General features: G+C 41.5%; 2 protein-coding genes across 9 annotated transcripts in view; both read left to right on the forward strand.

Moving 5' to 3' along the window:
- Positions 1–17,378, forward strand: part of pcnt (pericentrin) — a 34,368-nt gene extending 16,990 nt beyond the window's left edge. For 2 of the 7 annotated variants that reach the window (XM_069707249.1, XM_069707253.1), the window contains 29 exons: positions 1,498–1,658; positions 1,900–2,072; positions 2,251–2,432; positions 2,558–2,720; positions 2,933–3,175; positions 4,380–4,612; positions 4,878–4,985; positions 5,362–5,382; positions 5,756–5,992; positions 6,099–6,272; positions 6,500–6,652; positions 6,991–7,176; positions 7,276–8,271; positions 9,296–9,466; positions 9,580–9,769; positions 9,942–10,276; positions 10,386–10,488; positions 11,054–11,232; positions 11,313–11,585; positions 11,781–11,938; positions 12,128–12,257; positions 12,381–13,172; positions 13,278–13,493; positions 13,641–13,856; positions 14,036–14,262; positions 14,345–14,424; positions 14,533–14,659; positions 14,778–14,905; positions 16,998–17,378. In XM_069707249.1, coding sequence (XP_069563350.1) covers positions 1,498–1,658; positions 1,900–2,072; positions 2,251–2,432; positions 2,558–2,720; positions 2,933–3,175; positions 4,380–4,612; positions 4,878–4,985; positions 5,362–5,382; positions 5,756–5,992; positions 6,099–6,272; positions 6,500–6,652; positions 6,991–7,176; positions 7,276–8,271; positions 9,296–9,466; positions 9,580–9,769; positions 9,942–10,276; positions 10,386–10,488; positions 11,054–11,232; positions 11,313–11,585; positions 11,781–11,938; positions 12,128–12,257; positions 12,381–13,172; positions 13,278–13,493; positions 13,641–13,856; positions 14,036–14,262; positions 14,345–14,424; positions 14,533–14,659; positions 14,778–14,905; positions 16,998–17,029 — 6,387 coding nt within the window. In that variant the 3' untranslated portion in view covers positions 17,030–17,378. The remainder of the gene's footprint in view (positions 1–1,497; positions 1,659–1,899; positions 2,073–2,250; positions 2,433–2,557; positions 2,721–2,932; positions 3,176–4,379; positions 4,613–4,877; positions 4,986–5,361; positions 5,383–5,755; positions 5,993–6,098; positions 6,273–6,499; positions 6,653–6,990; positions 7,177–7,275; positions 8,272–9,295; positions 9,467–9,579; positions 9,770–9,941; positions 10,277–10,385; positions 10,489–11,053; positions 11,233–11,312; positions 11,586–11,780; positions 11,939–12,127; positions 12,258–12,380; positions 13,173–13,277; positions 13,494–13,640; positions 13,857–14,035; positions 14,263–14,344; positions 14,425–14,532; positions 14,660–14,777; positions 14,906–16,997) is intronic. The other 5 variants (XM_069707250.1, XM_069707255.1, XM_069707251.1 and 2 more) reach the window with 4 other exon arrangements.
- A 696-nt stretch (positions 17,379–18,074) lies between these two features.
- On the forward strand, positions 18,075–24,871 carry senp2 (SUMO specific peptidase 2). 2 transcript variants are annotated; one of them, XM_069707256.1, is made up of 17 exons: positions 18,075–18,374; positions 19,077–19,138; positions 19,239–19,351; positions 19,570–19,636; positions 19,785–19,866; positions 20,054–20,228; positions 20,427–20,533; positions 20,621–20,703; positions 21,120–21,168; positions 21,257–21,329; positions 21,431–21,586; positions 21,687–21,818; positions 22,458–22,682; positions 22,933–23,012; positions 23,141–23,225; positions 23,311–23,406; positions 23,813–24,871. In XM_069707256.1, the coding sequence occupies exons 1-17, from the start codon at positions 18,196–18,198 to the stop codon at positions 23,873–23,875; spliced, it is 1,827 nt and encodes a 608-aa protein (XP_069563357.1). In that variant the 5' UTR covers positions 18,075–18,195; the 3' UTR covers positions 23,876–24,871. The 2 variants fall into 2 exon arrangements, with proteins under 2 accessions (XP_069563357.1, XP_069563358.1); XM_069707257.1 differs by having other exon boundaries at positions 21,434–21,586.
- Positions 24,872–24,905: the final 34 nt, after the last annotated feature.

The following is a 24,905-nucleotide window of genomic DNA, read 5'->3' on the forward strand; positions in this document are numbered from 1 at the left end:
TTAAACTGAAGGGTAGTTGAAAATAGAAAGTCTGAGAATTAGGAGTGAAGGATGAATATTTCTGCTAAGGCATGACATCCATATACTAGATTTTCTTCTTTCCCTTACATCAGATTACATCTTGTAAAAGAGATTTTCATATTATTGAATCATAATACAAATCTGGTGGTCTTATGTTTGTGTGTTCGGAGGTCAAACGTTATGTATTTTTTAAGCAATAAATGCTAAAACTTCCCAATTGTTTCTCAAGTGGAGATTTCCTGCTTTTTGGCTCATGACATAGTTAAATAAATATCTTTTGGGTTTTGAACTGTTGGTTAAACATCTGATAATTTCACCTTGGGCTACAGGGTTGTCATTTTCACTGTTTTCTCATTTTTGTAGACAAATATTATTTAAAGAAAATCAGCAGATTAATGATCACAGAAAAAAAAATCATGACTGGCAGTCCTGGCTGGTAGTGATGTTTAAAAAAATTTTTTTTTTTAGTTCATACACATTTCTCTTGCTCTTTTTTTTTTTTTTTTTAATTTTTTTTTTACCTTTTGAATGTATTTTGTCAAACTGAAGAAAGCTTCACTGATTTGTTGTGGGTTGTTGTGGTGCTTTGAAGTATACTGAAACTTTTAAGTTAATTGTTTGCGTGTATCCTCCTTAGTTAATAACAAAATAGCTGTTTTACCTTCACTTAATGAATGTATTATTTCTGCTGTCCCATTCTTAAACGTATTCTTTCTATCCATGAGCAGTCTCATTACAGAAGGTGTAAAGTCTCTATTGTTTGTATATATGCGTTTCCACGGCAGCTGTCCAGCTTGACTCTTTATAGGACAATATTAACACACACACATCCACCCTCACGTCACTGTGCCGTTACTAAAGAGAGCTTAAGAGTGGTTGGGAGGGTACTGTTGTCATGGCAACAGTATTGTTTGGTCGAGGCAGGTGGCTACATGAGAGGTGTTTGCTGGGAGGGAGCGGGAGGAAGAGGGAAAAAGAGAGGGAAGACATGGTGAAAGGAGAGGGACAGAATGGAGAGGCCGAGGAAGAAAAGGTAAGAAAATGACGAGAGATCTGGAAGAAAACTCTTGCAGTTTAGCTCTTTCTCTTTAATATATGGCACTTTATCCAGAAATTGGTTTGCGTCACTGCTGCACTGACTTCGAGCTTAAGCAGAGTCCTACTGCCAAGGATGCCTGATTAGTACAGCGTGTGTGTGGTTTTGTCATTTTTTATTACTGAGACTTTGCTATGTTTTATTAACAAACTGAATGAAGTGGCATTGAACCTGTGTCTGAGGTATTCATGATATTAATTTGGGTTTGAATGTCTTGCCATGCCTTGTTTCTGTCTGTTATTTCTCTCCTTTTCTGGGATTCACTTGTACACATAGGTAGATTTTAAACAAGCCATAAAAAAATTTGAGAAAAAAAGTTGTTGGGTTCGTCATAGTTGTTAGTAAAAATTAACAAGGTGTCCCCTCGTTCATTTTTCCAGCTGCGAGCAGAGGTTGGGTGTCTGCAGGGAGAATTAGAAGGGAAACGAGCAGAGATGGAGACCTTGGACACCCTCCTTCAACGAAGAGAGCGAGAGAGTCAGGAGGGGGGCAACCTTCTGAAGATGCTCACTGATGATTTGCAGACTGCTAAAGAGGAAAGGTAAGTGATGTTCAATGTGTTTTAACTTTGTGCCCTGCACATCTTGCTGTCACTTTAGTGGACCCCATGTCAGAAATTTTACTGGAAATAACGAGTTAAATTGTTGAATTTTTGCCTTTTTTAATTATTGGTTTTGACTTCTCAGGAATATTTGAGACACTTGTCAAAACTTCCAACATGGTCATGCACTTGCCTTGTTATGTGTTTATCTGTGTCTGACGTGTAACTCTTGTTCTCCCAGACACAGGCTTCATCATACAAATGAAACACTGAAGAAGGTGCTGATTGAGATGCTGCGCAGCGTCATAGCAACAGAAGACCTGATTGGACAAAAGATCAGTGCCAAACCCAAAACATCTGAGCAAGCAACTCAACAGAGGAGCTCAACGGGCAACAAAGATAGAGAAGAATCAGGTTGGTCAACCTGTTTTCTTTTTTTTGTTTTTTCCTGACTCTGGATCACAGGTTTATGTTAGAGATATACTTGTCAATCATATGGGTAGAATAAGTTCTTCAGGGACCAAGAAGACTTTTCTTACTTCTTTTTTTTAATATATGAATAGATACTAATTAGTTTAGTTTTGACTCTCAGGTATTTCAGTTGCAGACTTGTCAGCAGAGGACCTGGAGCTGACACATCTGCTCTGTGAGAGTCTGCTGGTTTCAGATACAAAGATCAATCCTGAGGGAGAAGAAGCAGCTCTTAATGCTTGCAGCAGACTACGTCACACTGTAGACACACTGCTGGATCTGCTCAACCAGGCCAATACACAGGTAAAGGATACATAGATGTACTAATCCCTCACTAACCTACGCAAAACCCTGTTTTTATTTTTCCCCCTCTGTTTTTACATTGTTTTTAACGGGCTCGTAATTATGGGATTCTCACTTTTGTCCAGCTGGTGCAGACTCACAATGTCCACATTTCTCTGGAGGAGAAGTTCTCTCAAGGCAAAGAAGATGCGGCCCAACTCCTCGAAAAGCACAAGCTCTTACTGGAGCAGCTCGATCAGGACGCCAAGCTAAAGAGTCATCTCCAGCTGGAGCTGCACAAGGCTGAGGGTGAGCACCGTGTTTCTGTCAATGGCAACATAAGACAAGTCCTGTTAGAGCAAACACGCACACCGCCTTCTTCTGCCTAAGCTCCAAACTCAGCTCTAGCACTAATATTTAAACTTAAATCTGCTATTTGTGTTGCTGTGTATGGAATATGGTTTTTTTTGTGTTTTTTTTACTTTCAATTTAAACGTTTTGCTTTTGCATGATGTGTTTAGGGCTTCTGGAAGGCTACGTGGCTGAAAAGGCAATTCTAGAGGAGTGTCTGCAGCAGAAGGAGAATCAGGAAGAGAGGCTTGTGGAGGAGCTGGAGGACCTGAAGGTGAAGCTGCATCAGATGCAGGGCCTCACCGCAGAGCTGGACAGCCTCAGAGTGAAGCATCAGGAGCTCAGTGAGGAGCACACAATTCTCCTCCGCCAGAAAGAGCATCTCTCTGCTGGGCTTGGGGAGAGGGAAAAAGGTGAGTGTAAGAAGCATGAAATCATGTGTGTCTGTCTGCATAGAATGTTACGTGACCACTTGGAAAGCTCGACCATACACTTATGTAATATCTGTGCTCAGATGTGTCTTCTCTCCGTAGGCCATTGGCTCAATTTAGATCCTGACGCAGGTTTGTGGGTCAGAGTGGAGTATGAGTGTGTGATGAGGGGGTGGGGATGAATATGCAATATATTTGCAGTGCTGTGTGAGGTTGCTGTTGTGTTATACTACCATTGCCAGTAGTTTGTAGCAAAGCTTCTTGGAGTGTTGTGTCATTTGTTGTTGTTGTTGTTGTACTTCCCAAGACACAGTATGTGTAATTGTAGGTACAGTGAACCCTCGCTATAACGCGGTTCACCTTTCACGGTCTCGCTGCTTCACGGATTTGCATCGTGCATTGTGTTCTGCATTCTGATTGGCTAAACAGTCTCTCCGCTTCTTCTCTACCTGTTTGTCAATAAAGTTGCGGTTTAATATGTACACGTACGTAAAACAGCTTGCCAAATTAAAAATAATCGATGGTGGCATGTCGGTTTATAAGAATCTTTTTGCCCAGAAGAAAAAAGAGCGACAACAACTACCGATAACTATGTTCTTCTCTCGAAAAACCACACCTGCACCGCCGGCTTTAGAAGAAAGAACCGCTGCAGAGCGGAGTCAGGATGCAGCGGCTCAGTCAGAAGAGCCGTGAAATACACGAGTCACTATTGGTCCTCCTGTACTTTGTATTTGTTTTCATAATCATTTTTCATTTCCTCCCGTTCTAATCCAATGACTCGGGTCGCAGTGGGGCGGTGCCGATCTCAGCAATTTGAAGCCTTCAGTTCGTATTGATGATTAAAATTATTATTTTACAGTACAGTAGTTATTTGTAAAAAAACAACATTTATACAGTACTTTTATTTGTTAAACAAATGCTTGGGCCTGTAAAAAGGTTTTGTTCTTTGGTTTCAATGTATTATGGAGTATTTCATTGTATAATAATTGTAAAAAAAAAAAAGGTTACTACTTCACGGATTTCACCTATCACGGTCTCTATTTGGAACGTAACCCCCGCGATAAACGAGGGTTCACTGTATTTAACTTCTCTTTTATGCCTTGTCTGCGTTTTAATTTCTTCTGTGTGTATACATCTACATCCAAACAAATGTCCTAATCTTGCTCTTCTCTCTTTATTTTTCAAGCTTTGCTGGCAGAAACGGAGCGTTTGACCCAAGATAGGCTGGACTTGCAGCGGCAGGCAGAGAAGGACCACAAATCGCTGTCCCTGCGCCTCAGGGCCATGGAGGGAGAGCTTGAAGATCAGGAAACCAAGGGCCTGGAGTCAGAGCTGCACCACCAGACCCACACTGAAGACCTCCACCAGCAGGTCCAAGCACTTGAGAAACAGCTGAAACACAACCGTCAGTTTATAGAGGTGAGTTTTTACCAATTCAAATGATGTGAAAGCTTAAAAATATGGCATTTATTACACTTCCAAAATATAATTCATCATAAATTTGCTGTTTTATTTGTCCCATTCATTTGCAGCTTTCCAAACACTTCAGGCTGCTTTTATTGTATCTTGTATTATCACTTGAATGTCTTTCTATTGTTATTTGATAGTGTCAGAGACAACCTCTCATGTTGCTGCTTAATGCAGTGGTAACAGTCTTTCACGCAATTTGTTCTTATGCATATAGGAGCAGGCGGTGGAGCGTGAACATGAGCGAGACGAGTTCCAGCAGGAAATCCGCAGGCTTGAGACCCAACTCGGACAGACAGCCAGTTTGGAAAGCAAGGGAGACAGGGTGAGGCCCATTAACTTAATAGAAAATGTGTAATAATATATACACAGTGTAAAGGTGAATATTCTCGTTTAGGCATCACCTAACTAACGCCAGGAGAGATGACATCACATATAGAGCAAAGTATCACCTTTAGATGTTATTATTATTTTCACATTTGATTCCTGAAGAAGGATAATAATGTCTTTGACCAGACGTATACAAAGTATTTCCATTTTCAGATACAGCACTCAAAGATAGTAAAAGAACGTTGCATTTGAAGTGTGTGAGTGTGGATTTGATATGTTTTGCTGATTGAATTGAAGTGATGAATGCATTGCCTGTCAACGAGTCTGACTATTGCCATGTGTTTATCCCTGTGCTGAATGGATTGCGGTAGTTTGAGGACTTGGTTCTGCAGGTATGAAATCTAACTATAGCGTACTTCTCTTAGCTCCTCTGACTCTTGTGCATGGTGTGCATTTTACATCATTATTACCGTGTAATCATCCATAGGTTAATTTTTTTTAATTTTTTTTCGCTTGTGCTTGTCATTCCCATATCATTGTCCATTTGCTAATATTCATTTGCTTCTTTTTCATGCTTCATTCGTCTTTTACCTCCACATCCCTTCTCTCTGGAATGGCTTAACTTCAGTGTTCATCTCAGTGGCTGCAGATCTGGAATGGCTTATTTAGCTTTAAAACGAGTAGTTTTCTGTTTGAAAATCCAACTCTGTTCCTTAAAACTATGGAGATTTGTTATCTAAAATGATGTTACCTTTGTCTCTGCAGGTGGAGACTCTCCAAGCTGTCATCAAAGATAAGACCGAGGACCATGCCTCTTTGCTTGCAGCCAATCAGCAAGCCCAACGCGATCTTGCAGAACGCAATGAGGAGATAGACAAGCTAGCCGGGCGAATCAGAGAGTTGGAGCAAGCACTGCTTAACAGTGCTGAGAGTAATAGATCTGTCAGTCAACTGGAACAAGAGCTCCACAGAGCAAAGCTGAGAGAGAAGGAGCTCACACAAGTAAGAACAACATGCACTCTTTCAGTTTAGATTATAAATCAGTGTGCACATGGCTTTTTTGTTTTGTTGTTGCCTCAAGAATTCAGTGAACTTCTGTTCCTGTCAGGATAAGCAGGCACTGGAGCAGCAGCAGCTGTCCAGCAGGCTTCAAATCTCAGCCCTGCAGTCCAAAGTGGATGAGACAAGACACTGTTACCATGACAACATGCGTGACCCCACCCAGGAGCTTAGGGATGCCCTGGATACTGCTCAGCAGAGTCTACAGAGCAAAGAGCAAGAGGTCTGTTAGATTATTTCGTAAAGCTGTGGTTTACCGTAGCCAAGATGATTTGGGACAGATAAGTGGTGGTTGTTGATTGACAGATTTGGCTGCAGTGCCACCTTTTGGTTGAAATATGTATGGGTATCATCCATCGTTTAAAAACCATTAGTCTCGCTGGTGAATTATAGCACTTTGCATATATTGTTTTTGAGTCTTTATTTAATAAGTAATGTTCTTTTTCTCAGGTTGAGGTCTTGCTTGGTCAGCTAGAGAATGTGCAGAGAGACTTGAGCATCAAACAGGTTGAGCTAAAACACCTCACACTGCAGCTGGAGCTACTAACGAATACGAATGCAGCACATGTTAATGACCTCAAGGAACAGATAGCTGCCCTGAAGGTAAGGATTACTTTGTCTTTATATTATACAATTGTCTTATTGAGGGGGGTGTATATATATATATATATATATATATATGCATCATATTTAATATGTACCAAGTATTCCCTTAAGTGTTCCCTTAATTGTAATCCTAATACAAAATCAATTCTGCTTTTAAATACTGTTCATTCAGAATTTTCCTCTGTCCAATAATTGTTTTTTTTTCAGCTTGAGGGACATATCTGTGGTTGAAACTGACTCTTTAATGAAAATTCAATGTTTCAATCCAAACTATTACATTTACATAAATTAGAACTGAATCCTGATTTAACTGGTATGCCCAACTCTGTTGACAGGAGAATGTGTCTGCCCTCACCATACTCAAGGAAGAACAAGAGGAACACAGCGAGGTGGAGGAAACTGAGGAAGAGACCCTTCCTTCAGCTCTTCTTCAGGAGAAAAACCAGGAGATCGACCACCTCAACAGCGAGATCCAAAGACTGGAACAAGAGCTGGAGAATATTAGGGACAACAAAGTCAGTGTAAGCACACACCAAATACTTGCAGACAGTGTAGGAGGGCACGCAGCAGATTTTTTTTTTTTTTTAATGTAATTGTTTACTTTTGATCTCTTACAAAAGGCTCTGGAGGTCGAGTTTGAGGATCTAAGCTCACAAGTGGAACATCTTCAGTCTGAGATTACAAGAGTGCGCCAGGACAAACAGGAAGAAGAGGAGCGCCTTCATGAAGTTATCAGTACGCTGCAGGCAGAACTCGCCACTTTGGGCCCCAACCTGCATGAAGTCAGTGACTCTCAGGATGGCGACAGCATCAATCCTTCACCTGCTCCCAGCCCTGAACCTCACCACTATACTATCCAAGAACAAGAGAGGAGGGGAGGCCCGAACAGCCTGAAGCACGAGCTCAGTCTGAGTCATTCTGCCGCCTCTCATTCTCTTCGATCCCGTCTTAAGGCCATTCAGAGTCAGCTTGACACTGCTGTGGCAGAGAAAGAGGGACTGGAGCGATTACTGCTCACCCAAGAGGAAGAGTACATGGGACATGGGGAAGAGTTTGGAAAGAGGCTCAAAGCTGAGAGGGAAAAGTCAGATGAACTCCAAGGCCTCCTAACCCTGAAGGAAGCTGAGCTGAAGGAGGTCACTGCTCAGGCAGAGGAGGAGAGGAAGAAAAAGAAACTGTCAGAGGATGAGAGAGGCGCCCTGCATGAGGAGAAAGCCCAACTCAACTCTCTGGTTTTGGAGTTGCAGCAGAGTGACCAGGAGAGAGTGAGGGAGATCGAGACTCTAAAAATAAGGAAGCATGAGATGAAAATAGAAATGGAAGCCCTCAGAGAAACCAGCCTCACTCTGGAGAGGCAAGTCCAGGAGGTAAGAGCAGAGGTGTTGGACATGGAGGAACTGGTTGCTGAGGCAAGGACAAGGATTACAAGCCTCGAGACTGTGAAGGGAGAACTTTTTGCTGAACGTGAGGCGCTGAGGAGAAGGGAGGGTCAACTCCAGGTGGAAATTGAAAGACTCCGACAGGAAGTGATTTCAATGAAAGCCCTCATCCAGAACCTGACTGTTAAACTCAATGAAAAAGTAACGAGACAAGAAAAGGGTCAAAAGGAAGTTTTGGTGAGTGTCTGTGTCATTTGTTTTTAGTTTTAAAGGTACAAACTGAACATGTAAACCAAAATTCTTCCTTCTCATCACTTTTCAATTTAATAAATGGTATATAAATAATATAAACTTAATAAATATGAAAAAATTTAATTTTGTTCAGGTGTTTGATTATATCATTAATTTAAACCCAGCAGTAAAAAAAAAGCCCTTATTTTTCAGTTGTTTAAACTATAATTATGTTTGTGTATACCTGTCTCCAATTTTATGTGTTCAAAAAAGCACTGATTGCACCTTTAATCTGGCCAGAAAAGGGAGAAGAAAATCAAGAAGTTTTCAAAAGTATTAAAGTTTCTCAGAAAGCTCTGTAAACCTGCTTCAACAAGCTTCAGGTCCAGACGGGAAATATATTTCTGCGGTTTTGTTCTGCTTTTTTCCTAGCATACAGCTGTGTTAGCGGCTGCAGGCAAGACCACATCTGGTTTTAGTTAGGGGCGTCACTGCAGTGACGCGTTACAGCTCTGATAGCAGAATCTTGCTTGCACAGAGGAAGTGACATGGAAATGAGGAAACAGAAGGAGAGTCTATGGTAGATCGGGCTTTTAAAGCTCCGTTGCACTTTATTTCTAAATTCTTTGGTCACATGTTGGCAGGATGTGGTAAGAAGCAGTTGTTGTCTTTGGAAATGAAGCATAATTATGTCTGTTGGGTTGCAGCATGACTTTGCATTCAGTTGAACTTTGTTTTTGCTTTTTGGCAAATGTCTTTCTATTGTGGCGATCTGGTCACAATGCACTGGAGTGTTTTTTGGTAATAAGCTGCAAACACTGAATGTGTTTCTACCAATCCTCATTAATAGACTGTAAGACTGCAAAGTACTTAACTCTGTTTATCCTTACGCTCATGTGAAACTATTTATTTATTTTTCTGAAAAGCCGTAGAGAAAAATGAGAAGGGAGGGTTGTGGATGTTTACATCAGTCCAGGAAATTTATCATTATGATACTTATCGTTACTGTGGCTGTTTTCCTTTTTCTCAGACCCATGCCGAGGTGACCCTGGCTAAAGCAGACGCTGCCTTGAGGCAAAAGGAGGCTGAGCTCACCAGGCTGAGGGCAGAACATCAGGCGCTGAGGGCGGACCTGACTGCAGTGAAACAGGGACTGAGTACCAGTACGCAAAAAGCTGAAAAACTGCATGAGGAAGGACAGGTGGGAATTGAAGAGCACAGAATATCAGATAAAAGATGGATAACGGTGTGAATGAGTCTTGTTACAATGAACTTGACAGCTGGATTTTAATGTCGCTCATTTCTGTCTGCCAGACCAAAGACCGTGTCCTCGTCAACCTGGAGACTGACAACCAACGACTGAAGGCAGAACTTCAAAGTCTTCAGGAGGACCTGACTGTACAGGAAGAGGAACTAGCCTATCAGAAGAGAGAACTACAGCAACTCCGAGAACAGTGTCATCAACAGCACACAGTTCATCACTACCAGGGATACCCACATAAGGGTGAGTCCTAAATAAGTCTTTGTACTCTATCTATAAGGTGTGCTTTACATTTATGTACAGGATTGCACATACACAGCAATGACATGGAAGAAATTTAAGGCTTCAGGACATCAGGAATGGAACCAATTGCAAACAATGTTTTAATATTGATTATTTTTACTTTCACCATCAGATATTTCTCAGAGAGCTTTTGAGGACGTTGTGAGTGTTTCTCGTGACGAAGCCACTCTGAGCTCTCCGGAGGTTTTAAGGAGACTCGACAACTCGGAGGACAGAATCCCCGAACGGCTCCACACCTCTGCTCTCGGTTCTCGTTTGTCTGAACTCAGCGGTCTGAACAGCACAGGCCTGGATCTCCCCCGGGTCAAAACCTCTCCCAGGGTTGTAATGGAGCCTCCACACTCCAGAACCATCACCCCAGAACCGGCCACACTGAGCACCCACTCTCCTGGGACCATGTCGGTGTCCGATAACTTCTCTATGCTGGATTCACTGGACGCTGACAAAGTACGCAGTGTAACATTTTCATCCATGCTACATTTTCTGAGCTGCTGTAAGAAACCTTTAATCTCTTGTTGGATTCTGAAGTGGTTAAATGCATGCAAATCTTTTTTAGGTGCAGGAGTTGGATGGACTTGACCTAAGTGCACCTTCATCTCCACTTGGCTCCACTTCTTCACTGTCAGCACCAGAATTGGCCAGTGATGGATATGGCAGCAGTGAGTATTTCCACAGCCTCGTGGCTATATGACTGTAGTATGTGACTATTTTCAGTCATCTGAGTCACGGCAACTGGACTTGATCAGAGCTGTTTACTCGCCTTGACATGGCACCTATATATATATATATATATATATATATAATATTATATATATAATATATGGCATATATATATATGATTTAACCTCCGGTTGAAGATTTTCCAACTTCCCTGTGACTTTTACTGTTGTATTTCTCATTTTTATTTTCCATTTTACTCTTTTTAACTTCTATCTGTTGCTTTTACATTTTGCCTTGATGCCTTTTGTTCCTAGTATGGAAAAAGCAATTTACAAATAAACTTGTTTATGTGTGTGTGTGTGTGTGTGTGTGTGTGTGTGTGTGTGTGTGTGTGTGTATATATATATATATATATATATATATATATATATATATATACACACCTTATCTGACAAGTTACACTGTACTGACCTGTCTGTGGGTCACTGACAGATATTTAAAGACTGTATACTCAATGTTTTTACTCTAAAATAGACTAAACTGTGTTCTCCTCTTGTGTTTCAGATGTTTGTGATTCAGATGTTAGTTCAGAGTTGGGTGCGAGGCTGAAAATGGAGCTGGAACACACTGAAAGACTGGATGCTCAATTTATTCAGTATCTCCGCTCCAGAGAAATGAACCCCACAGACAGCGCTGCAGGCAGTATGAGCTTCAGTGACGACCTGCTGTCTCCCGAGCTTCAGGTAGGCTTCACACACAATTGATAGTTAAACTCAGGTTTATGGGTACTTTAAAATGACTAAGTTCCTTTGTCTCGCCACAGGTCCTGTTGAAGAAAGTGAATCAAGAAAGCTACAGAATTCTCACTTTGTCCCAGCGTCGCACAGCACTCTCAACCCAACCTCATATTTCAGACTTAAAATCCTTCTCACTGAGTCAGACGCAGCATCATTCTGAAGATAGCTCTGCTCTGGTGGACCACCGGGATAAATCATCTAATCCCCCCATGAGCTGGCAGCAGGAAAAGAGGGCGCTGCAGGATACTGTGCTCGCTCTCCGAGAGCTGCTCTGTCGAATGGCACAAAGACACACACAAGTGAGTTTCCACAGTATAATTGTTTTAAATCATTAGCAAGTTGTATAAAGCTATATTGTTGACAAAGTTTGTACAGATATTACAAATTCTTGTACTTTTCATTTAGGTATTTGATGTCTGAAATTCAACTTAATATTTGAACCTGTCTATTTGTGGGACTACCTGTGCTGATCACTTTCTTTTTTTCTTCCTCAGACTGATTACAGTGGTGACGACAACTGGCAGAGAGATCAGCTACAGACTGATGGACTGATTGGATCCCAACTGAGGGCGGAGCTGGAGGACAGCCAGAAACAACTGAAATGTGCCCACGATATTCAGCAAGAACAAAAGAACAAACTACTGTCACTCGGGTATACTGCATGCTCTAATTAACACCTCTCAAGCACACCATCTCCATAAATCAAAATAATATATAAATCATCAGTTTTATTATTTATCCTAATTTTTAAGTTAAAAATTAGTGTTTTTTGCCAAAGTTTGAAGCCCAATCTACCAAAATGCACCAGCAGAAGTTTGATTTTTATCGTCCTTTTCTTCAGGCTGGCTGTAGAAGAGGGTGAGGAAGCTTTGAGGAGGGAACAGACCAGATTGCAGGAGCTTCAACAAGAGCTGGAGCAGGAGAAAGCTCTGAGTGTCTGTAAAGCCAGAGAGGAGGCAGACCGGAGAGAGGTAAGATGAAGACTTTTGGTCATGGCCATAATATAGCTATGCAGTGTTTCTATATTTTATCTGTAAACTATGCAAACAGATTGTATTCTGAAAGATGACTCGCACCACCCTCTCACTCTGCAGGCTGAACAAGTATCTACTGAGAAGCAGAGGTCAGAGATCACTTCTCTAAAGGGTCAGGTGGAGCAGGAGATGGTGGCCTGCTGCAACCTCAGACGAGAGCTTCAGATCGAACAGTCCCGCAGCGTGCTGCTAGAAAAATGCCTCAAAGACACTCAGAAGGAGATGGAAGATGAACGCCAGCATTCTGCCCACCGACAAGAGCTCAGCTTGCAAGAAAAGACTCGTCTTGAGCGCCTCCTGACTGAAGCAGAATCTCGCTTGACTGACATTCACTCTAAGCTTGCAGATTGTCACAGGAAACTTGATGAAGAAAGAGACCGTTTCTCCAGGCAGGTGGATGAGGTCAGTCGCAGACATGAGGCCGATGCAGCCACAGACAGGAAGTTCATTTCGGACTTGCGCTCCCAGCTAGAGCAGGAGAGACGGCAGGGGGAGGAGCTGGCAGCTGTGATGAACAAACTCAGGGCCGAGCTACTGCAGAGCAGAAGGAAATGGGAAGAGGAGGACAGAACGAAGAGGGAGGAGCTTCAGAGGGAGCAAGAGGCCGCCACCCGACATCGTATTGGTATGGAGACCTGGAAGGAGCAGAAAAAGGAAGCCAGTAATGCTTTAGAGGTGGAGCGAGAGCGTTCCAGACACCAAGGGGTGGAACTGGCAGAGCTGAAGGAGAGACTCCGACTGCTGAAGGACAAGGAGAGAGAGATGGAGGAGCAGTGGGAGAGAGAAAAGAGGAAAGTGATGCAGGAGCAGATGGAGAGAGAGAGGCGACAGGAGACGACCAATAACAAACTGGTAAGATATCATCAACCTACAGCATATCTGATATTTTTACTTCCTTTGCAAAGATCATTTTGGATGCATACAAACACACCTTGTTCCAAACATTTCTATCTTTAGTGCGAGTTGGAGTTGTTGAGGCAGCAGGACCAGCAGCGTATGCAGGATCTGCAGCACACTCTGGCAGAGCTGGAAAGAGACGAGAGAGAGATGGCGACTCACAGGCTGTCCGGACAGACCACAGGACAGCAACACAAAGCTGCGTTTTCACAGCATCTCCCCACTAACTACCGGACTGATGGTGCCCAGGCAGTAATCTCACAACAGCACCAGCAGGTACTCAAGTGCTTCTTGCCTGTGGTATAAAAAGAAACTATATTTCTGTTGTGAAAAAACAAGAAACTTTTTGACCAAGCGTGTCACTCATTCTTGACTTCCGTTTAGTCTGTATTAATTGTAAAATGCATACTTTTCTCACCATAGACACCATCCGTGTCATCATCCAAGCTGTTGGAGACGCTACTGAAGGAGAACTCTGAATTGACAGAGCGTGTGACATCACTGAGTCAGGAAAGAGCCACCATCAAACACAGACTCGGCTGCTTGGAGCGACAGCTGCGTCGCACAGAGAACGAGCTCGCCAAGGTCACCACAGAAACAGAAAACAGACCCGTCAGTGATGTGACCAGCAGCAGCAAGGTCAGTAGGAAACGCAAACACACACACATGATGAAGTGACATCATTTTTGAATCCAACAAACTGTTAAAGTGCTGTTTTCTGTACTAATATCAGTGGAATACAGTGTTGGACCAATTTCACTTAACAAATTTAGTGTTTAGTAATAAAATGGGGAAAACGTCTGTTCATTGGTTTGCAGCTGCAGCGTTTGTATGGGCGCTACCTGCGTGCTGAAAGCTTCAGGAAAGCTCTGGTGTACCAGAAGCGCTACCTGCTGCTGCTGTTGGGAGGATTCCAGGAGTGCGAGCAAGCCACACTGTGTCTCATTGCCCGAATGGGAGCACGACCCTCTGCCGCCCTCTCCTCCCAACACAGACCCCTCGGACGATTTAGAGCTGTAGTACAAGTCGTCATTGCTGTCTCAAGGTAGGAAAAATCCCTAGACTATGAAGATTTAACAGTAAACCCAGCCTTGTGCATGAATATAACCATCCACACTATTTTACAGGATGAATTTCCTGACCAGGAAATGGCAGAAAGCGATCAGAAAATTATCATTTTCTGGGGCTGTCAATGGCCATGCACCAGGTCAGCTCTGTGTACTCAGTTTTTGATAATATGTATTACTTGACTGTGTGTTTGTACGAGTGGGTGGATTTTTAACTGTGATGTTTCTGACGGGCCCTAAATCTGAAGTTTTAAGGCAGCAGCAGCCAAGATCAAATTCTGACTCCTCGCGGAACAGAGACAGCGATGCCGTCCACAGAGACACTGTGTTAGCTCTTGTTCCTCCCAGCAAATCCCCTTTCAGGTTGAACAACAGGTTTGGGCTTCTTTTTATTTAATTATCTTATATTTTGACACTCCCAAGTTAACGATTTTATAAATATTTGATTTGAATAAAGTTTGTTTTCTTTTAATGAGCTCTCTTACCTCTTCAGGTCGTACTCCAGTACCACTCTGGTCTCAGTGCATTCAGGTGGAACGTCTCAGGATCCAGAGCGATCCCTGACAGAATATATCCATCATCTAGAGAAAGTCCAGCAGCGGTTGGTGGGAGCCAAGCAAGGTGAGCAGCATTAAGGTGAAGGTGGGTTGAATGTACCACCGGGGAGGACATTGTTAAAAAAATGTCATAAATCTAGTGGCTGCTGGAAACACAGGATGCATGATTAACTTAGTTCAGTAGTTAAGGGATTTTCTCACTGTCTCTTTATTCATTGCACTTTGCTCCAGATAGAAATTACTATGGTGATGGTAACCAAACGTTGACAAGCACAACTTGATGGGTTCTGGGCACCTAATAGGAATAGTAGCAAGAGCTATCCGACTGGGAGATGTCACGGATCGTTGGGTTTATGTTTTATAGCGGTTATGCTGACATCAGACTACACCGTAGCCTAGTAACAGCCCGGATGAAAAAGAGCATCGAGCACCATCGTGCCCCACAGAGCACTTTTTATGAACAACTGACAGGTGATAGTAAAAGACATGATTCCTCACTCTTTGTGTCAAGAGCATTATACTATATTAACCAACTGTGGGTGTGACATCAGCCTCTAGTTGACCAACTTCACTGCCAAAGGTCGGTGACTATGAATAGTTGCAGGCTCTGTGTATGCAAACGTTGTTTTATGCACAAAACTAACACTTGTTAGGACTGTCAGGAGTCGGTCGCTCGTGGCTGAACACTCACATGTACAGTTTGTCACACAAGTCAACCAGCATTTTATCAATCAGGTCTCACAGCCAAGTGGTGACTATCATCACCTAATGACTCTCTTAAAACACATAAGTATTGTGTAGTCTGATCTCGACATTACATGCATGTCTCCTAGTCAAGTCACTATTTTCTGGAAAGTGTTTTTCCATTCATCCATCATTAGCAACACATTTCTGTATCTATTTCTGAGATCGATGCAAAATAAGTCACCCTTGGATAATTTCTGATGTTTGTGATGGGCGGTCTGACACATTCGGGGACCATTTTAGAAAAATGTTTCGAAATCCCACAAAACCTGTGCTCTATCATCTCCCAACCTAGTAAACAAGACTCATTTAGCCCTGCTCCCTAAAGAGGAAAGGAGGATACAGTCAGCCTGTTCCCCTGATATGATTGGTTATCGGCAGCGCTGGCTGCAGGAGAATAGGACGTGGTTGTACCTGAGCTGCTTGTCGCCCCTTTACCTTTATGGTCCAGGTGAGTGTGAGTGTAACCTACTCACTCCACCAAACAATAAAGCAGCACAATGCACTTCACAGGACTGACTTGCTAGCAGTCACTGAGTGAAGTACAATAGAGATGACAACACTCTGGTCTGGAACGTACATGCCCTGCAGGTTTGGTTGACATCATATATCAATTAGCTTGTCTGTGAGGTATTTTTATCTGATGGCTGGGGAAATTCCTACAACTTGGATTTGATGACAATGACCACCATTGTATTGAGAAGTTGTGCTCATTTATGCCTGAGAAATGATAAAGCAGTCATTGATGACATACAAGGCTAATGATAACTGTTTTCTATATTGAAAACATTCTTACTTTATTTGAGCATTCATATTCTAAATAAAAACATTGTGCACTTCAACTGAATAAATAAATATAATGTGCTTGGATATATAGAAAATATGGGTCAAGGTAACAAAACCCTGCAGAGCATTTACTCTGAGACCAGAGAGTGACAGCTGTGCTGATCATGTGTCTGGTTTTTCATTACAGCTGAATTTTTTCCATGTCTTGTTTCATGTGTATTTTTGTTGATGTTGGAAGATCTGCTTTGCATGTTCTTTCACTGTTGGATTACTCTCCTGTATTTAGGCTGGAGGTGGGACGTAGTCATCTGAAGATGTTTTCTAACTTGTTTATTGTTACACTGCTTTTACTTTACTTCGGAAAAAAATATGACTCTCTTTGATTACAAAACCTTATGATGTTGTATTTTAATACATCATTATTTTTTTTAAAGAAATGCACAGTTGTCCTGATGAACAATGTTTTATTAGCCGAGGTTAACAGCAGCCAGTTGGAAAAGTGGTTAAAATGTTTACTCAAATAAATCCAAGTGAGAGCATTAGCACTGGTTTTGTGTTAACTGTAGCTCGGTTACTATTGTTTGTTTGCCTTTTCTAATATTATCTATGCGTTTGTGTCCTTTTAGGTTCGTCTTCCCTCCAGCCCGACCCAAAGTAGTCCGACCACTGACCGACTGAATTTGTCTCCATATTATTCCAAAAATGTCCATGCCTTACCCCCATGTAAAAAGTATCACACTTGTTGAATTTTTGATTACCAGTGATTTTTATAAGTATATAAATTATTTTTTTTATATTTTCCGATGTAATTTTTCTATTGTCCGCACCTCTGTATTTTGATGCTCCCTTAAGTCGCTGCAAGAACAAATGTTTGTCGCTTTAAATAGTGCAGTTTGTTATTTTTCTACTAATGTTTTATATCCTTTTTGTCGTGTAAATATGACTGATGTTCATTGACGTGTCCAAATGTGCACTGGTTTCATACTGGAAATAAAAGATTAACATAATTAGTCAGTGCTTTCTTGGATCAAGGGGAACCATGTGTTTTTGTATCGTTTTATATAGCTTTATAGATTTTTATATAGCTATACGAATGATAATCATAACAATCAGACCAGGAGCATTGTATCTTGATTTAATTTTAATGAGTCCTGATCAAAATAATATTGGGTGTTTATTTACCTTTTAGGGATATTAATGATTATTAAATCAGACATTCTCTGCCAGGAAAAGGACAAAATATATCCGAGGAGGCTTGATTAAGATAAAAGATAGTTACGATAACTCAAAATTATGGGACACTAAAGACTGGTGTTTTAAATGTTTCCACACATGATATTGTTAATCACTGCTACGAGATGATACCAAGTCAGTTTTCGTCTCTTTTAAGTCCTTAAGATGTTGAGCATTATTACGATGTAAAAAAAAAAAGAAAAAGATATGAGCAGGGCAGCAGCCAATGAAAGTCTGATCTGCCACAGACACTTTAACCTCAGAGGTCAGGGAATTGTTCGTCTAATAAATTCTTAAACGCAGCTTCTGCTCCGGGGCTGTTTGTGTTTAGTTGCGCTTAAATTTAAAAAAAAAAAAAAAACCCGCCCACTCGTTGTCCCGCCGGTGAACAAAACGTTCGCACCACGTAAAAAAAAAAAAAACATCAACACGGAATGACGCACATCCTTCGCGTTTCAGCATAGCGACGCTAAGCTAAGGTAACGGTAGGCGGTGTGTCGTAGGTCGTCGTTTGACGTCTCATCTGGGGGGGTAGAAATAGTCCTGGCCCGCGCGGAAGACCTCGTTACCATTTTCTCGTATTTGTCTGGGATGTACGGATGGATATTTGGCGGCATCTCTTCGCTGTTTGAGCCCGCTGCGGGGCAAAACCCCACCGAGTTGCCCCGGAGAGGGAACGTCGGCGCGGAACGATCCACGCGACCGGGCTTGAAAGCGGCAGCGCGGCGGCAGGAGATCCACGGCAGACCGGCGAAACGGAACTACCAGAGGTCGGTGGTTGCGAAATGATCGTTACGCTAACTATCCCCTCGTAGTTATTTAAACATTTGGTGGCTGAAGTTCATCTAACCTGCTAAGTTAACTTAAACGAGTCGATCTGCGCAAACAACCAAACATCATAAATCGAAGATGTGGTATTAGTTTAGATTTCGGCTTTTATTTTGGTGAAGTTGTCGTAATAATCACAAACGGAAAACGTCCCCTTCCTTTTAAACGGACTGAATCTCGGTTTGTTAATGAAAGATCGTCCTGAATTTAACTCGAGAGTCTGAATACCTTTTGGTTACGGACTGTTTTAGACAAAAACGAGATGTTGGAAGGCGTCAAATTTAGTGGAGACAGCATTTGTCGCTGTTACTAAATTACCTGCAGATTAAGAAAGTCCAGTAGCGGTATCAGATTAATGATTTAAAATACTGTTTGTTATTTGTCCCAACAGGTTTGTATCAACGAAGGTCGTCTCGCCTAGATTTTTTTCAAATACTGTTCTGAGGTCTCTGAAATTCCCTGATAATTAAAAAATAAATAAATACATGAATGAACTTACAACTAAAACACTTGAATATATTAACATATATGAGAGGCTCAGTGTATTTGTCGTCATGATGTTGATTTCACACTATTGCAAAAAAAAAAAAAAAAAAAAAGCAGGTTGTGATCTTTTATTTTGTTTTTGCTTTCTCCTGTTACAGTGTGTATGTTACAGACAGCGTTGGCCAGGGCGACCAGGTAGAGGCGAAGAGAAGCAAGCGAGGTAAGATTAAAAAAAAATACAACATCTTTATGTCTTTTCCAGCAGCCCTGTGACGTGAACGACAATGACTGTTGATTTGTGGCGTCCCTTGTCTCTTCAGATGTAGTGATCAACTTCGTGAAGAAGACTGTGGCTGGGGTAGCACGTCTACTCAGGCTGCGTAAACCGCCGACACCCAGGAGTGAGAAGCTCAGGCAGTATGAACAGACACAGGTGGGTTCCCTGTCTGCTACATACAGACACGTGCATTTGGAGTTTAGTGCAGGTAGACTTCTTGTCTTGTATCAGTTGCTCATCTGACCACAAGTTCTCAAAAAAAAAAAAACATTTTGTATGTAACATAATTGTCCATCTAGTTTGTCACTTTTGTCGTTTACACACGAGTTTTACTCTCCACTTATAATTACCATGCGTTTCCTCTGTTGATTCAGCCTGTCACTCTGATGGGCATCGATGAGCTCCACACCTCATGGCTGATCAGTACTGAGTGGAGAATGGGTAAGTGGGGATGGATGTTACGGTAGGAAAATAGATGATGCGCCATTTACTGTATTTATGGCACTTTGGCTTTTCCACACTCTTTACTGTGGAGCCCTTTTATCAATTTCACCGTTGTCCTTTGGTTTATTTTGTTCGTTCTGAACAGATAAACCAGTTAGTGGCATGAATGAAAGGGGTGGGAAGAATCCCTTTCAGAGCTCTTCAGCTCCTTTAATGAGGAAATACAGGTAAGTGATCCAATATTTGAGCTTCATTATATTCTTCCTGCACTGCTAATATATAATACATTTACCTGCTGTTGCATACCCTTTATACGTGCCGTTTTCGGTCTGCCTTGTCCATTCATGTTACCAATGAATATAAACTTTTGACCATGCACCCTTGCTAATGTACATAACTTTGTTTTTAATGCAGTGGGACAGCGCTCCCAGCAGGGCTCCCAGACAGAGGGAAGGACAGGGAGTGGCGAGGCTCCCTCCAGTTGCTGCCCTCGAGGCCGGCCCTCAGGATGGGAAATGCTAATCCCGACCCAACATGCAATGGCTTTGGACACAGCCGCTGCTACAAGCCAAGTCTTACCGTGGAAGAGGTAAACTACAATACAAAGTTACTTTAACACGAGTACAGTTAACTGGTTTTAACTTTAGCGTTCAAACTTTATGTATTTACTCTGGAGTATATTTACCAAGAAAATCACACCACCACCTCATAACACCACGAGTCCAGCTTGAACAGTATGTACCGTTTGGCTCTTTTAATTATCATGTGTTTGGGTTTTTGTCTCTAGGCCATAAAGCAAAATAATAAAGAGCACTACAGGCGCTTGCTTGAGATGGTCTCAGAGAAATACAGCAAAAGCCGACCCCTTCCTTTCAACCAAACAAAACCACAAGAGTGAGTGTATGTTTTTTATAACTTCATCAACAATATGCTTCGGGACACGAGCTGATTAGTTTCTGATCATTTTCCTTTTGCTTCTAGTGAGTTGCTCTCACAACTTGATCACAAAACTGCTGCTTCAGGAAAAACTCTCCAGTCAGTGCCCAGAAAGGTGGCATACACAGGTGGGACCCTTCTGTGGAACCTATTTATATCCAAAACAACCCTTGGTAGTCTGTTCATTTGCTTTGTTACTTTTATATGATGCTTTTATTTCAGAGGTTCAGGTCTCATTAAGGTTGCAGTTTTTGTCATTATTTATGAATCCCCTTTTTTCCCCCAAAATTAATCTGTTGATCATTTAGTCCATAAAATCGCAGTAAATAGCAAATATATTTGAAAGATAATTTAAATGATCATCCAATTATTATAAAAAAATTATTATTATCCAATTAGCTCCCATTTTATACTGTATTTTCAGTGAATAAACGGATCTCTCCACACAGTCACTTGACTCAAAATAGGTTGAAATACATTGACTTTAGTAAACCTGTTCCAGTGAATCTGTCGAGCTCGACCGACACTTGTCTCTCTTTCACAGCTGCACCGAATATGTTTACATGGAAAAGTGCTTCTGCGACTAAGGACAGGTTGGTGTTGTACCGCTTGTGTAAATGTGTTTTTTCGTAATTAATGATGAGTTATTATTTGTCTAACTTCTACATGATTCATCATCAGGTGGGGTGGCTTTACTTTTAGTAAGTCATTCAGTGGAGCCTTTGAGGACACACAGCCTGTTAGATATACAAAGGTATTCATTTCTCTCTTCTGACATGTCAAAGCATTCACTAAGTTATAATTCTGGCTTGAAATGAAAATATGCCCTGTCTGTAATGTGGACCTGTGCTGCAGCAGAAACCGGCACCAGAGTTGGACCTTTCCACAGAAGTAGCTACTCGCCTCAATCTCGTGGACAGAGACACTCCCGCTGTCAGCCAGGCTGACACACACTCTGCACACACAGCACTTACAAGGCACAGTGATGAGGACATCCCCAGGCTGACCAAGGTGAGATGAAATGTTTTGCAGTTTAATGATGTCTGCCTGTGTTGAATAAAGCGTGGATGCAGTTTATTTCACTTCATGCATGGATTGTCTCTGTGTTTAGGAAATGGCAGCGGAGTTGAGTAGCGCGCTGGCTCAGAGGGACCCCAACCTGGTACTAAGTGCAGCTTTCAAACTTCGCATCACACAGAGAGACCTGGCCACACTGCAGGAAGGCGGCTGGCTCAACGATGAGGTGAGACGTCGAATGAGCGCTTTTATATCTATCATGTCTACTGAGATTAATTGTACCCTTCAAAACCCTCCTATTGCACTTGAATCTGTGTATTATGAAACCACTGAACCCCACAACCTGCCAGCAGTTTTAAAAGGCACGTTTTCAGTTAAAGAATTGACTAATTATATCAATGTAAAAAAAATATATAAATTGTCATTGTTGTTTTAGGTTTAAAATAGAGACATTTCGTCAAAATCGCTTTATTGTCATTTATAATTTTGCCAAAAATACACCGTTTGCACAAACCAGACAGTTTACGGCAACTATAACGCCGATACACGGTTCATAAAGAATTATGTGCATTGTGTCCGTGTTTGATAGACTGCAGCTCCTGCAGACTGTCGCTGTGGAAACACATTTTTTTGCTGGACCTGCTTTCCCAAATTAGCATTGCAAAATGTGGTGAATACAAATGTGAGCAGTACAGTGTGAAAAAGCCTTTTACTATACTATTTATATATTAATTTGTTGCTAACACAACTAAGAAACCAATAAATTAGCACAGCTGCTTGCAGAGTCAGAAAAAGCAAGCTATATGCTTTCTCTAGGATTTTGTCAGTATTGTTTATCCATGTGTCGCTCGCTTTCTCTACCAAGGTGATGAACTTCTACCTGTCCCTGGTCGTGGAGCGGTGCTCCGATGAAGCAGGACGATTAAAAGTCTACTCCTTCAGCACTTTCTTCTTCCCCAAGCTGTGGGGTGGAGGAGGCGGGCAGGCTGGAGGACATGCTGCTGTGAAGCGCTGGACCAAAGCGGTGGACCTCTTCCTCTTTGACCTCCTTCTGGTCCCTCTGCATCTGGGCGTGCACTGGGCAATGGCTGTGAGTCAGACTCGGACCATCAGTGAATATGGATTTATTATTTGTTTCTTGCTGCCTCACTGCAGTTGGAGGGGGGGAAAAAAAGAGTCAAATTGTACAAATTTGTAGATAATCCTTGACTTTAACATGTATTTTCTGTTGATCTGTGTCAAAACCGAAATTAAACCCCCCTGTGTTTTAAGCACAAATATGCAGCTTATACTTTAATAGTCATCTCATGTTTTAATCCCTCTCGCCTCTTTCTTTCCAGGTGATAGATTTGAAGTCAAAGACAGTGAAGTCATATGACTCAATGGGCCAGAGACATGATGACATCTGTAGCCTTTTATTGTGAGTCCCACTTCTTAAGCCCCATTTATCTGAACTTCAATGGTGTTTTTTTTTTTTGTTTTGTTTTTTTGACATTTCTCTTTTTGGACTATTACATAATGAATGATATCATTGTGCTGATTTTCCAGACTCTACCTTATAGAGGAACACAAAGCAAAGAAAGGGAGAGAGCTTGACGGTGCCAAATGGACTGTTGGAAGCTTGAGGGCTACTGTAAGTCAAACTGTGATGAACGACGTAACACTTTGAACATTTTATCCTTCACTTTGACATTAACAACTTTACATTATGCGTATAGGAAATTCCCCAGCAGAAGAATGGGAGTGACTGTGGTGTTTTTGCCTGTAAATACGCTGACTATCTCGCAAAAGGAAGACCTCTCACCTTTAAACAGGTATATGTTTTGTATTCATTTAAAAGGACCCTGTGGGGTTTTCTTGTGTACAAACCAAATGCGTTGTTTTCTTTAACGGCTCAATGTGTCACATTTATTTCCTTCCTTCTTCATATGCTAACAGTTTTCTTTTTCCATGCTTTTGCTGGTGTATTGCATCATGTCTTGCCATGTTACGGCATGTGAAGCCTTTAGGAGGAAGTTGTACCAACATTCACATGTGCATGTACTTGTACAAGATTTATTTATTTATTTATTTTTTTTTAAAGGGGTGCCATGTATATAAAACCAACTCCATATAGATCTACAGCTGTGTATCTTAAATATAGTAATGCTCTGTTTTAACTGGGTTTTTTTTAAGCATTTTTATATAAACTAAAATTATAATCTGCCTCTTACTTCACAGTGCCACATGCCTCTCTTCAGGAAGTTAATGATGTGGGAGATCCTCAATCAGAAGCTGCTATAGAGGATCGCTGTGATCTCAATGCTAACTGCCTAACAAGAGACACTCTGTCAGTGGAAGCAACGTCTGTGTACAGTGACTACATGTTGAAGACAAAAAGAAAACGTGGGCCAAAGAAGTGGACTTTACAGACTGAGATCTAACCCAGAGTCGCTCCTCTGATCTGGAGATGTCAAACACTAGTCTTAAGAATTGTCTCTTTTCCTGATGGGACATATTGACAATTTAATCTCTGAGTTGTAATTGGAGACATTATTGGGATGTAAGAAGTGTGTGTTTTACACAGACTTTGGCACTACTGACCGAATTGCTTTTTACTGACTTTGGATTGTTAAGTTTACTGTTTGAAGTACTGCCTGAAGTGCCTTCAGCCCTCTCACCCTTTGCTCAGCATGCTTTTGTCTTTGGGGAAATTACTTGGTTATTTACAGCTAAAAACCAGGTTAGTTTTGAGGACTGAGATTTCATTGAAATGGATTATTGCAGGTCAGTGATATTTCTGTGTAATCTGGCTGTTCCCCTCCTCGTTGTAATCAGCAGAGCGAATGACAAAAAAACTACAATAAGATTTAGTCACTGAAACTCGATCTCTTTGTGAAATGTAGACAATGACTTTGAAATACCTCCTCTCAGACCTTTTTTTTTGACAAATAGTGCATGATTGAGTGCTTGTCGTATTAACATGTTTGTCTTACAATTATTTATGACTTGACTGAGAAGGTGTTTGATTTGAATGAGAACGTGTTTTTGGAGTGTGTGTGTATAGTTTTTACTCTATGAATGGAGTCTCAATACTTGTTTCTCCGTATTAATCATGAAGCGCTGTTAGATCTCCGAATCTTTTCAATGAACTTACTACAGGAGGCTGTTTAGGGCTTTTACAAAGACTTAGATTATAGCGTACTCCATTAGCGAACTACTGTACACACATGCATGTTTGTAATCATGTTTAAAAATGTTTCATTTTCCCCCTGTAATAAATTATTGCTTTTTTTTTTTTTAATATTGGGAGTTTAATATATTGAATAACTCA

This window comes from Brachyistius frenatus, unplaced genomic scaffold, assembly GCF_029030835.1.
Source record: "Brachyistius frenatus isolate BFR_SWC_R1_liver_20210118 unplaced genomic scaffold, ASM2903083v1 Contig_67, whole genome shotgun sequence".
NCBI lineage: Eukaryota > Metazoa > Chordata > Actinopteri > Embiotocidae > Brachyistius > Brachyistius frenatus.